Source organism: Spea bombifrons, chromosome 7 (genome assembly GCF_027358695.1).
Source record: "Spea bombifrons isolate aSpeBom1 chromosome 7, aSpeBom1.2.pri, whole genome shotgun sequence".
Lineage (NCBI taxonomy): Eukaryota > Metazoa > Chordata > Amphibia > Anura > Pelobatidae > Spea > Spea bombifrons.
In genome coordinates, this window is record NC_071093.1 from 26,135,677 (window position 1) to 26,149,392 (window position 13,716).

The 13,716-nt window shown below is 39.6% G+C and overlaps 1 protein-coding gene across 1 annotated transcript in view; it reads right to left on the reverse strand.

The window, feature by feature from the left end:
- RNF216 (ring finger protein 216) overlaps positions 1 to 13,716 on the reverse strand; it is a 76,042-nt gene that overhangs the window by 36,928 nt on the left and 25,398 nt on the right. Inside the window, exons 3-7 of the mRNA XM_053470675.1 lie at positions 11,766 to 11,896; positions 6,908 to 7,618; positions 3,018 to 3,094; positions 2,120 to 2,219; positions 902 to 1,069 (exon numbers count right to left, since the gene is read on the reverse strand). Of these exons, the coding sequence (XP_053326650.1) occupies positions 902 to 1,069; positions 2,120 to 2,219; positions 3,018 to 3,094; positions 6,908 to 7,618; positions 11,766 to 11,896 (1,187 nt within the window). The remainder of the gene's footprint in view (positions 1 to 901; positions 1,070 to 2,119; positions 2,220 to 3,017; positions 3,095 to 6,907; positions 7,619 to 11,765; positions 11,897 to 13,716) is intronic.

Sequence of the window (13,716 nt, forward strand, 5' to 3'; positions counted from 1 at the left end):
ACTTAAGATGGATTCTGAGGGTACATGGCAACATGTGTTACTTGAATCCACGGTCGGAGGGCAGCAGCAGAAAGCTGCCGTGGAGAAGCAAGGCGCTGCGTGACTGATCGGAGAACGAGAGTTTATGTATGTATGTATGTATGTATGTATGTATGTATGTATGTATGTAAGTGCATGGGGGTGGGTTGTTTTGTGGGTATATGTATAAGTGTATGGGGTGTTAGAGGGTGTGTGTGTGTGTGTATGGCTGTGGCATGTGTTCCTGTGTAGTATTAGAGACTGTGTTAGCGTATGGTGCGGGCATAAGTGTGTGGGCATTAGTGTATGATATTTACATAAGTGTGTGTCAGTGTATGGTGTTAAAGTGTCATGGGTAAGCCTGGGGTAAAGGGAAGGAGGAAAGAAGATTGTGATTGTCTGTATGTGTTAGAGTGGCAGTTAGAGAAAGTTGCATGTTATGTGTATGTGTGTGTAAGTTACCGGCTGGGGGTGCCAAATAAACACCGTCACTAATCCTAGGCTCACCTTTGGTGTGCCCTGAAACAGTTGTGTGTTATAATGATATGCTAATCAATTTTCTGTAACACTAGGGCACCACTAATATAATTTTGGAGTGCACGTTGGCTTCTCTCACTCATTTCTCACTAAACAAAAACTGTGCACCAGTGGCACTGCCTTCCATGCACTGCATCTAAAGAAAACATTTACATTGTGCTCTTTTTGTGTTAACATGTATAGCGTATATTCTTTATTTCTATTGTAAGTTGTAAATGGATAAGAACTACAGGAAACAGAGCACATAAAAAATAATTTTGTATTCATTCTTTAATTATGTACTCCGTGCTAGTGTATCCTCTGCCACAGTAGACAAATAAATACATTAAAATGAGATGACAAGTACCTTTCTTGTAATTGCATAGTGTCCCTTGAGTTCATGCAATGCCCACTTGATATCCTGACTACTGAGCATCTTGAAGTCAGCCATCAGCAGGTCTGCAGCCTGGATAAGGCACCGTTGATCCAGAGGCTCAAGATGTGAAATATTAAAAAAGTCTACCTTTTCCACCTGCTGCACAAAAAGGTATATTGAGATACAAATGTAGCCTATACACATTTTCCAGCATCCCTTCCTGAACACTATACCTGGAAACTCCATGGCTTCTCTGGGTCTGTGCCCAACTCTCCACCCTGCCCCTCCTTTCTTATGACCACACCCCCCTCTGACCATTATATGCAGAAGAGCGATCACTCTGGCACATTCTCAGATTAAGTTTATCACTGGTGTGCCATGCATGCTGCATGTTTAGCATGTCTGCAAGAAAGCCACCGATATCATTCAACTGCAATTGTTGCCAGGCTATCCTAAAACAACCTGGCTTCAGATTTAAGTTGGATGTCAAAAGCAGACATTACTCAGCTTTGGGACAAAGATGCACGTGAAACGAACAATAATCACGACTTAAAAATATATTCAACATTAATCACCTATCTATCCCTACTTCATATAGTATTCAAACACACTGTGTATACAGATAAGTTACCTTTTTAACATGTAGTAAAGAGTTCTAATAAATTCTAAGAAGTTTTACAGATGATGGCAGATTCATCAATATTCCAAACTAACTCTACCAGATACACTTAGCGCATGGTTTAGAAAGAGGAAGGGTAGATGGGTCACAAATTAGATTAGTGAAGTATGGCAAATTGTTATAAAACTAATACAAATGTCTTGGTGGGGTCTAATAACACATGTGTTCATGATAGGAAACTGCTCCCACTTATTTCAATAGAAATACTTTTCTGTTAATGATTGGTTAGAGAATCGTGGAGGAGAAGAGGAGCAGCAGCTTCTCCCTAAGGTATGTGATTTATGTAATATGCGTCCTTCAAAAATTAAATACTTTTTTTTTCCTTTTTAGTGACGCTGTCGGGGACTGCCCCAGAACAAGAACAGAACAAAACAGAACAAGCTTTGAGAAAGGAGGGAAGTGAAAGAAAGGGGAATGTCATATGAAATGTCCACAGCAAAGATTTTTTTTTTTGCTTTTATTTTTTTTTTTTAAATACTTCATATGTAACAAGTTACACCCCTGCATATATCACTAAAGGACTTGCATACCTTGTCGTCTGGGCTGGTTAGCAAGCAGCTATTTCTATTTAACACGATTCTTCCATCTTTCTTTGGGTAGTCTGGATTTTCCAGAAGTGCATTACATATACTAAAAAAAAAAAAAAATCCTCTCTAGCAATCATGATTGTGACCATGGCTCCTTAATGCATCATGCCAATTGCTACAGATTATTCTCTACCAACATTCTGCTGGTGTTAAATTTTGGATTATTGTGGTTTGCATGTGTTTGCCAGAATTGTATCAAGCCCTATGAATATGTTTGGATAAGTCAACAGCAAACTGGTTGTTTATCTTAGCTATATACATAAAACACAATTTCATAATATCTGAGGATTATTTACTAAAATCGGTTCATTGGTCTCCTAACAGTTCTCAGCAAACGATGGGTCTTTGGCAATGAAAAACACTTGTAAGTCCCCACCCAAATGATCGACCGTGTTGGACCTAAGTTAGCATCTACAGACTAATATTGTATTTTTCGGATATTCTAGGGTAAACTAAACTATTTGAGAGACAAGACCCTTTGAATTGTACTTTAACCTGTGTTAACACTACCATCATATGAAGACTATGCATTTTTATACATGTTCAGGGTCAAAATATATCACCCCTGGAATGTGTCTATCACTAGAAAATTTTAAATTCAGCTTCAACCAACAGCATCACCTTTGGATATAGCATTCAGATACCAAGTAAAGTTCTTTATAATCACAGACATCATAAAGGAAAATTGTTCTCAAAGCTGGATGTTTATTTTACTTTGTATTACATACTGAGCAATATTTCTAGATTTGTAAATGTGGGCATCATATTTGCAGACTTCCCATATATGTATACCTAGTCATAATGTGAGGCACCTGAACAATAAAATTAACATTCTACTTACACATTTAAATCACAATATTGCTTGGAGAGAATAAGTTCTTTAACATAATCTTTTTTCACATCAGGGAACCTTGCTTCCTGTAAAATAACATAAGCTTATCAAAACTAAAAATATGCATTGCGATTTAGAGAAACTTATGGGACAATTAACAACAGAGATGCAAATAGTTATTTCCATATTGAAGGTCCTTTAAGTTTGGGTTTGAATTTTTACCTTATTGTTTCTACATTATTTCACTATTTGCACCTTTTTAGAGAGGAACAAAAATGTATAACGCTCGTGTATAAACTCAACACCTTAATTTTTGTTTTTTTTAACATGTAGTACACTTCGGGACAAAAGGTCGTTTTAACATTTTTCCTGTGTTGCTGTAATTCTCTTCATTCTCACTAAGTGCGCTCCCACACACATTATATATACCGTATTTGCTAGATTATAAGACGACCCTGATTATAAGACGACCCCCCAAAATCTGAATATTAATTTATGAAAAAAAGAAAAAGCCTGAATATAAGACGACCCTATGGGAAAAAAGTTTTACCAGTAAATGTTAATTCATGTAAACTATGTGAACAATTGTTTGTTAAGGTATAAGGCATTTCAGGAGGCAGAGTGGCGTATAGAGGGTTAAAATGCATTTCTGGAGGCAGAGTGGCATTAAGGGGGTTAAAAGGCATTTCACAGAGCATTCTGCCTCCAGAAATGCCTTATGCCCCCATTTAACACTACCCCCCCCAAACTTACCGGTGCTTCTAAGTCGCCTGTGTTTAGTCCGGACAGCGTATAGAGCTCTATGCGCTTGAGCTGAAGTTGTCTACGTGAATCACGTAGAGCTCTACACACTGCCCGGACTAAGCACCGGGGACTCAGAAGCACCGGTAAGTTGGGGGCATAACACAGGAGGATCCAGGTCGCCTGCATCGCTGCGGGGGATCTGGACCTTATTCTCATAGTCAGACCTATTTGAGGTCTGATTATAAGACGACCCTGACTATAAGACGAGGGGTATTTTTCAGAGCATTTGCTCTGGAAAAAAACCTCATCTTATAATCGGGTAAATACGGTATAAGCCCTGCTTTAGATACCATTATTTTTATCATATATCTAATTTGCTATATAAAAAAAACAAAAAAAAAAAAAATATATATATATACACACACACATATACATACATACATACATACACGGTCAGGAAATGACCAATGACGTGCCATGGCATTAAACAAGGGGCCCCTCCCTGGGGCGTCAACGTCCACCATACAACGGAGGCATTCTCGATATTTTATTGTACATTATGTATTATTTATTTATTTATCTATTTATGTTATTACAATTTTTATTTTTTTTTAGTTATTTTATTTTTATTTTTTTTTTTTTTTTTTTTATGTTTGATGTTTTGATGTTTCTATGATATCTTAACGTATGTTTATTTCTAATTAAAACGTAAATAAAGATTTAAAAAAAAATAAAATAAAAAAAAAAACTAGTCGGCTTCAAAGATGGCCCAATTAGGACATTGAGGCAGTAGAACCAGATGTCAAAGTTCCAAGTGACAGTGACGTGACAGCCTACCTTAGTATTGTTGCTGACCATATCCATTCCTTTATGACCCACCTTCTGATGGCTACTTCCAGCAGGATAATGCATCATGTCACAAAGCTCACATCTCAAACTGGTTTCTTGAACATGGCAATGAGTTTACTGTACTCCAATGGCCTCCAAAGTCACCAGATCTCAATCCAATAGAGCAGATTTGAGATGCGGTGGAACGGGAGATTCATGTCATGGACGCGCAGCCGACAAATCTGCAGCAACTGCGCAGCAACATATGACCATGTCATATGGACATGATGTCATCATGTCCATATGAACCAAAATCTCTGAGGAATGTTTCCAGCATCTTGTAGAAAGTATGCCACAAAGAATGAAGGCAGTTCTGAAGGCAAAAGGGGTCCAACCCCATACTAGCAAGGTGTACCTAATAAAGCGGCCAGTAAGTGTACGAGTCCGTTTTACAACAATAAAATGCTCATTCTTGCTGTACTCAATTCAAGCTAGTTGCGTCTACTTATTGGGTACACAGCAGGGTTTCAAGGTGTGCATGCTGACTGGTGCTGGAAGTGATTTTGAGGACAACAGGAGGATACATCTGGGTGATCTCTGGGAGTGACTAAAGCTCTCTTGGTGAACCCGTTACACTGGTGGCAGAGGAGTACTTTTGGGGAGTACCAATTTGTGGCTGGCAATGGTGGCTTTGGAGTAAAACAGTCTGCCAAAGATGAGCGACCTCCGCAGCGCTGCAGGGGACCTGGATCCTCCTCTATGGCAGCCAGTGGGCGTCTGTGCGATGTCCGTGATGGAGCACAGATGTCACATGACCTTCAGTTGCTCAGGCATAGAAGCAGCGAAAGTGCTGGGCAGCAGCAGAGGTTTGTCCACGCACATCATGCAGACATTCACCTGCTGCCCCCACTAGACACCGTGGGAGGGGGCGTGTGGCATAAAGTTATATATACATATATATATATACACACACATATACATGGCATATAGGGGGGCATGTGGCATAGCGGGGGGGGGGCAGAGTGGCAAGCCTGGGGTCAGATGTGCATAACTGGGGGCAGGTTGGAAAATAAAGGGAAATAAAACACCCAGTTTGTCCATTAAAATCATTTTAAATAAACACATTTGCATATTTTATCTGATTAATCGAAAGATTAATCGGCCAACTAATCGATTATGAAAATGATAGTTGCAGCCCTAAAAAAAGTTACTTTTGCAACCTAAATGGCTTATCTTTATTAATACATTTCTGATCATCTTCTACCCTAAATTGAAGTCAAATGTGCTATTCAAGATGCAGTGTTTATTCACTAAAGGGAGAGCTGAGAGCAGTTTGCAGGACAGCTGTGGTTTCAACACCCTGACTTCCCTATACATTACAAAGCTCCAATCCCACAGATACTGCTGCAAGATGAGCTTGGCTAGCCCTGGATAGTGTATAGTTAAATAGGTTAGGTCTGTCAGACCCATCTCAATATTCACTAAATTGTAAATTACACAGGGCAAATATCAGCCTTTCTTGCTTCAGAAATCAGCTAGTGTTGCCCTTGATGGGGAAGTAAGAGTAGAAACCACATAGATCTGTCTTAAACTGACAAATGCAAGGCAAAAATATTAGGGTCTCAAAAAAACAAAACATTAATTACTGCTAAATATGGCAGAGATTGGTGGCCAAATGGCAGTGCGCCTAAAAGTTCCTCCTGAAATACACAGAATAGTGTGCTTTCCATAAACATGAAGGTGGTGGGTTATTTGTTCATGATAACGGTTACAAACCAGTATACGGACTGTGAAAAACGAAACAGCAATTTATAACTTGTAATACATGCCCTATAAAATTGTGAGAATGATATGGCATTGTACACATTTAAGGTATTTTCAAGATTTGAGATCTTATACTTTATATTTTGGTTAACACATCTACTTTGGCAAATATTACCAAAATTATATATATTTCATCCTCTCTCTAAATCTGGTTTCTCTAAATGACTCCCTTTGCAGTTAAGATGCTCTTTCCTCTTTCTACCCTTTACTATGTTGCTTCTATTATCCCACATCTACATTTATAAACTAATCAAATGTGATGAATGTCCAAGCATGCTAACCTTAAAGACTGAAAATGTTTGACTGAACACTGTGTTTGATATAAAATATATAAAACCTCAAATTGAAAAAATCTCCTACAACGTCCGTATGGTAGAGTTTTAACAAGGTCTTATTAAATATGTTCCTGTTGAATGGACCATTCCATGGTAAAGACCTGTTTTCAAACATTACATTAAAATTAGTTTTTTTTACATAAAGTATTCTAGGTTTTCATGACTCACCGTCTCCATAACAAGTCGCGAAATTAGTTCAACATCCAGGCCGGAAGCACCTTGTTCAGAAAGGTCTTCAATATGTGAGTCAGTTAATACTGTTATGCCCCTTGTTCGTTTATTAACTGTAAGACTTGCTTGGTCTCCACTTACAAATTCTGGCAGATGAGCTACTGCAGGTGAGGAGGGGCCGGGGCTACCATCCTCGAAAGGCTCAGGAACAGCAGGCCCTAAACCATCCCTGTGAGCCTCTCTTTTTAGTGCTACAGGATATTTTTGTCTGGGTGAATGACTACCAGATGGATGATAAAGATTTTTCCTTTGTAAGATCACATTATCATCATCATCATCATCATCATCTGAAACATCTGACTCCAGTTCTATGATGCCGACATTGGATTTATGAAAAACAGGTTCTTTCTCAACAGGAGGTACTATCTCTACGTTTGATGAAGATGGAAAATCATTAGTTGCTGATTTACTTGATTTCTTCTGATCCACATGGATATCCCTACGTTTTTCTACTTGAACACTTAAATCCTTTACATTCCCAGAATCCTTGCTCAAATCAACTTGGTTACGCAGATTTCTTCTGCACGTTGGACGATTGCTTTCACTAGTCCCAGAGTTCCTACTGCCTTGCTGCCAGTCAGTGCCATGCCAAAGAGCTGCTGGTCGGATAATATCTGGACGGGACAGCTTCAGATGACTTCTATCCTCCTAAAACAAACATAATGGATATGTGACCAATCGCTATTTAAATTTATTTAAGTTTTCACCAACCATACATCACACATTGCATATTTTTCTAAAGCAGAGTTACTCCAGGTGCTCAGGAAGTAGTACATCTAAATTTAGCCTTAAAGCTGCCAGCCTTAGCAACTGGTGCCGGGAAATTCTGTTTATAAATTACATAATTTGATTACCGTATTGGCTCGACTACAGGCTGGTGCTATTTTAAAGAAAAAAAATAAATTCACATTAGTGGAATGGTAACAGTAATTTAACTTATGAACAGGAATACATGTATTACCGTATGTGCTTGATTATAAGACGACACCCCAAAACCTGAATATTAATTTATGAAAAAAAGAAAAAGCGCAGACCGGCTGTCAGAGATCACGGGGAACTCTGATCTCTGACAGTCGGGGAAGGTCTGCGCGATGGACGCACCCCCTCCCGGCTGCAGCGGAAGTGGTCTACGTGAATGGCGTAGAGCTCTACACGCTGCCCGGACTAAGCACCGGGGAGTCAGAAGCAGCGGTAAGTTGGGGGGGGGGATAACACAGGAGGATCCAGGTCCCCTGCATCGCTCCAGGGGATCTGGATCTTAGTCTCATAGTCAGACCTATTTGAGGTCTGATAAGACAACCCGATTATAAGAGAGCATTTGCTCTCGAAAAAACCTCGTCTTATAATCAAGCAAATACGGTTATATTTTTGGTATCCATTATGCAGTTAGTTCTGCTTTTGATAGGATGTTATTTACACACTGAAACTTGGAAAACCAATAGCCATTTTAAGCCCCCTACTTATAGATATGCCACTCTGCCTCCCCGGGACTTACCAATGCATCCCCAGACTCACTGGAGTCCAGCTGGAGTAGACGGTGGACGCCTGCGAGATGCGTGTAGACAACGCCTACTGCTGTTCACAACTTCCGCCGGGGCATCGCACAGACGTTCACCTGCTACCAGAAAGGAGGATACAGGTTCCCTGCAGGGGGGTCCTCGTCTCTGGCAGCCAGTGAACGTCTGCGCGATGTGCTCAGACGACCTCCGCAGCTGGTGGCCTGTACTTCTGCCGGGGTTTCTACGGTGGAGCAACGCAAGGTCATGTCACACCGGCGCTCCGTCATAGAAGCCCTGGCGGAAGTGGCAGCAGCAAAGGGTTGTCGTGCAGCCATCCACCAGCTGCCAGAGAGGAGGATCCAGCGCTTCGGGGGACTTGGATCCTAACCCTGCTGCAGGGTTAAATGAAAATGTAAATAACAAAAACAAAAGAAAACTGCATGTCCCGGGCGTTGGGTGATACGAATTGTGCAGCCCAGCACTAAACCCTAACTATGGGCCGCACCTAGACTTAAAATGGGGGGAAAAGTGCGGCCTATAAAATCGGGCCCATACGGTTCCTTATTTGATAGGGATGCACCGAAATGAAAATTCAGGATGCACTTGGACGAAACAAAAAATGCAATCTTCTATTTCTTTGGATCATGTAGTGAATCAAATAAGTCATCAGTGTTTAATGGAACGTGGTTTTTTTTCTATCTCATCAGCGTCTTCACAAATTCTATAATATTTGGAGACCTTGGCTGGTTCAGCATCCGGACATTCTTCCGTGATAGTAAAAGACATAATATAACGTATAAACGTATTAATTATTTAAAATCTGCTTGACCGTATGAATGAATTGTGCGGATGGTTTGGAATGAATGAGTTTTTTGTTTGTCAGTATGTTAAGGTCCTGCGGGGTTTAGCCTGGGAAGTTTGTTGTAATTCCTGTCTAATTGTGTTTTATATTATGTATTCTCAGACGCATCAATATATATGTGAACCCGTGTATAAGCTTGGAAATATATATGTTGTCCTATCTATTGTTATTTTATCGAAACTGTGAATATGTATTTACATGTGAATTTACATGTTGTTTCACCTATTGTAAGCATATTCTGCTTATATACTTGCTTTGTTGATGCGATCTAACCTGTCATATAATAAACAAATAAAAAAAACAAAAAAAAAAAAAAAACACACAGATAGCAATTATATAATATATATTGTAACAGAAATCACACTTCTATCATGCCCAGGCAACAGGTACATGCTGGAATCCGGGTATGCCTGGGCATGATAAGGAGTGTAATTGCTGTTAGCAATTATATATATTTAACATAGCAACCTTACTTCTATCTTACACAAGCAGCCAATACATGCTGAAACCTGGCATTCACTCATTCACAAACATTTATCCCCTCATTCACAGATACTCATTCATTCGTTCATACACCCTACTCCATCCAGTTACCTGTACTGCAGATTACCCGGTGCTGCTCCCAGACTTCTGCAGGGGGCACCGATATATCCACCTGCATTGCTCGCACTCTGTGCGAAAAAGCTTCTCTTTGTCCTGCCCAGAGGGAAGCAGGAACCCAGCAGAGTGAAGCGACGTAAATTCACGTGACTCTATCAGATGACTCCTGCTGAGTTCCTGCTTCCCCTGGGCGGAACAAGAGATGTTGCTTGCAGTGTTTGTGCAAGCAACGCACAGGTATGCTGCAGCAATTGCCCCCTGGCGTTTTTTTTATTCTGCTTTTTGCCATTTACGGCAGGTATGTTTCGGCCACCGATATTTCGGTGCATCCCTAGTATTTTAAACAAACACGAGTTCTATTGTACATCTCACATTCCAACCAAATCTTCTTAGGGAATAAGATGTAACTCAGTTTTCAAATAAACTCAATATAAAAAGCTGTATTACCGTATTTGCTCTAATATAAGACTTAGTAAGTTTTTTTCAGAGAAAATACTCAAACAGAAGTCTGACTAGAAAACTAAAATCCAGATCCCCCGCAGCGCTGCAGGGGACCTGGATCCTCCTCTCCGGCAGCCAGTGAACGTCTGCGCAATGCGCTCACACAACCTCCGCTGCTGCTGCTGGCACTTTGTTTCTATGATGCAGCACCGCATGACATCAGGGAGGCAGAGTGGCAAATAAAAGGAAATGTAAAAAAAAAAAAATTTTTAATTAACTCCTTCGTGACAAGGGCCGATTTTAATTTTTGTACCCTTTGTAACAATGGCTGTTTTACCATTTCTGCGCTGCTTGTGTTTAACTGTAATTTTCTTCTTTCCCGTTTACTGAACCCACACAAGTTATATATACACAGTTTTCAGCAGGACAAGAGGAGCTTTTAGATGTCATTATATTGATTGTATCATTTAATATAATAAAAAAAAGTAGGTTCTACTATTTGTCCTGAGTTTAGAACTACCCAATGTTTTTATGTTTTTTGCTTTTTTCTGCACATTACGGGGCAATAAGTACAAGTCGTGTTTTGCCATTTCAAAACAATTTTTTTCCACACCTGGTAATTCTTCCCCATGTGCTATTTCGGGTATCTAAAGCTGGCCAATGCAAATTTTTTGCTCCATCAACCCATATATTTTTGAAGACTAGGCACCCCAGGGTATCTCAAATGCTAGTATTAACTCTTTCCATGCACCAATTCTACCACCTGTCTTTTTCAAACTTTGTGGTAGTCATTTTTTTTGCGTTTCCCCCCCCCACACGTTTTACTACAGATGTGAATTAACAGGTCCTGGTATATGTCACTGTCACGCAACATCCCAATATGTGATCAGTAACATCTCCTGAATACACCCCGATACGTTCCCGTCTCCCTGTGCCGGTTCAAATTAGTTTAGAAAGGGCCCTTCCGACCTGGATCGGTGCAGCACAGGTCAAAAGACCCTTTCTAAACAATTTTATATCGGTACAAGGAGACAGTAAGAAGGTGTCACACCAGGCCCCGTACAGGCGCAAGCCCGGACACAGATTCGACCCCTGTAGTTACATCAGTAGAAGCCACTCTAACTTGGATAGTAATGGTTAAAGTGTAAAGTTTCAAATAGCTTCCTAATGTATCATTGGAAAGCATACTATTTCTCCTTGCTTTTCCTCCATTATTAAGTGAATTTTGATGTTTGCAAGGCACTAAAGGCCAAACATACTCTTATGTTCATACTGATAGCGACTAAAGCGTCTCTTATCCTGCTCCTTGACTTTACAATTGTATCCACATTATTTCCCTTTACATCCATAATCAAGTTTCCTTATTAGTTGATACGAGAAATTTTACAATTACCTCTATTATAACCACGTCATTCTCGTCTTCCTCTTCCTCGTAGATTTGCACTGGATTGGTTAGAACAGAGATCTCTTCATCAGAGTCATCTGATAGAGTGACACAACTGTCATTCCTATGTATCTCCCAATCTGCCAAGAAATAGAACAGTTTGTTTTAAGTTTACTGTTGACATTTTTACCATACAGTTGTCATACAATATTAGCTTTTTTCCATATTTGATGTACCCATACAAATTAGAAATTGTTTTGTTCAAGACAAGTAGGACCTTCTCTTAAAAATTATAGAAATACATTTCAGTGTACACTGGACTCCTTTTCCTTTTTTCTTTCTGTACCCCCATATCCCTTTCTTTTTATGGTTACACTATGGAAAGACAATACAAACACATAAAAAAAAATAGAAATGCATGAAACCATTGCTAATAAACCTATAATGTAATTGGGGGGGAAACATTTGTTGCCATTTTGTTTAGGATCTATAGATGCCTCTACTGAACAATGACTCGATTTATTTTGGGGAATATCCCCCGATGAAATTAATACTCCACATAACTTTCACATTCATCCAAGTTAAACTTTGCGGTTGATGCAGAAACTTTTCAATTGGCCCTAAATTGCTTCTTGCCAATCTGATCTCACTGGATAAACAGGCTATTAATTAGCGCTGTGCTTATAGCCAAAATTATATATATATATATATATATATATATATATATAAAATATCTATCAAGACCATATTTATAGGCAGCTATTAAATTTCATAGCAAAACATAAGTGGGTAGAGAATTCCGTTAAGAACCCCTTCCACAGCTTTAAGTGAAAATGTATTTCTTCTACTCTTACTTAATTTGTAGTCAGCTTCTACAAAGCTCCATAATGTCCTTTTTATTAACAGGTGCCCAAATGTGCACTGCATATTCAAAGTGAGGTCTTACCATTGACTCAGAGGAAAAAATGAGCAGGTGTGTTGACGGGATGTTTAGGGTTAAGTTAGGGGCAGTTGTGGTTGGTGAGGTGTTTAGGGTTAATTTAGGGGTAGTTATGTTAATGGGGTGTTTAGGGTTAATTTAATTAATTTAATAAAGTTAACTTAAGGTGCAGTTAGAGGTAAAGGGGGGGCAAACTAAGGGGAATCTAAATCCTGGGGGCAGGGAAGATTATTTTTAAAAGTATGGTGTCAGTGTGATGCGAACGGGTCTGTGACTATGAGATATCGGGAGGGTATAAGGCATATCTGGGGAGGACGGAGTGACATATCTGGGGGTATAAGGCATATACGGTATATAAGGCATATGTGGGGAGGGCAGTGTGGCATGTCTGGGGAGGATGGAGTGGTGTATCAGGGTGTATAAGGCATATCTGGGGGTAGATTGGAGTGGCATATGTGGGGAGGGCAGCGTGGCATGTCTGGGGAGGATAGAGTGGCGTATCAGGGGGTATAAGGCAAATCAGGCGCCACAGTGGCATATCTGGGGGTAGCGTGGAGTGGCATATGTGGGAGGCAGCGTGGCAAACTCAAATGTGCATAAATTGGGGGGGCTGGTTGGGAAATAAAGACAAGAAATGCATTTTATCAAAGTTTGTTTTATTCTGCTGTTTGTATTTAACATCATTATTTTAAATAAATGAACAATTTACAATTTAAAATTAGGGCTGCAACTAATCGATTATGAAAATAATAGTTAGTTGCAGCCCTAATTTAAATCCTTTCCATGTACAATGTATATGTTAATGTAAAACACCACCACAATATGTGTTCAGCAACATCTCGAGTACAGGTAATAGGCCAGTTTGATTTACCCCATCAAATCATACATTTTTTTTTTTAAACTAGGCACCCCATGCACATTTCAAATGCCAGTATTTTAACTTTTTCCCATGTGAAAATTATTGTGAAGATATAGTGCTAATATTAGGACTTAAAAAATTAAAACATTTTGGTGACATCA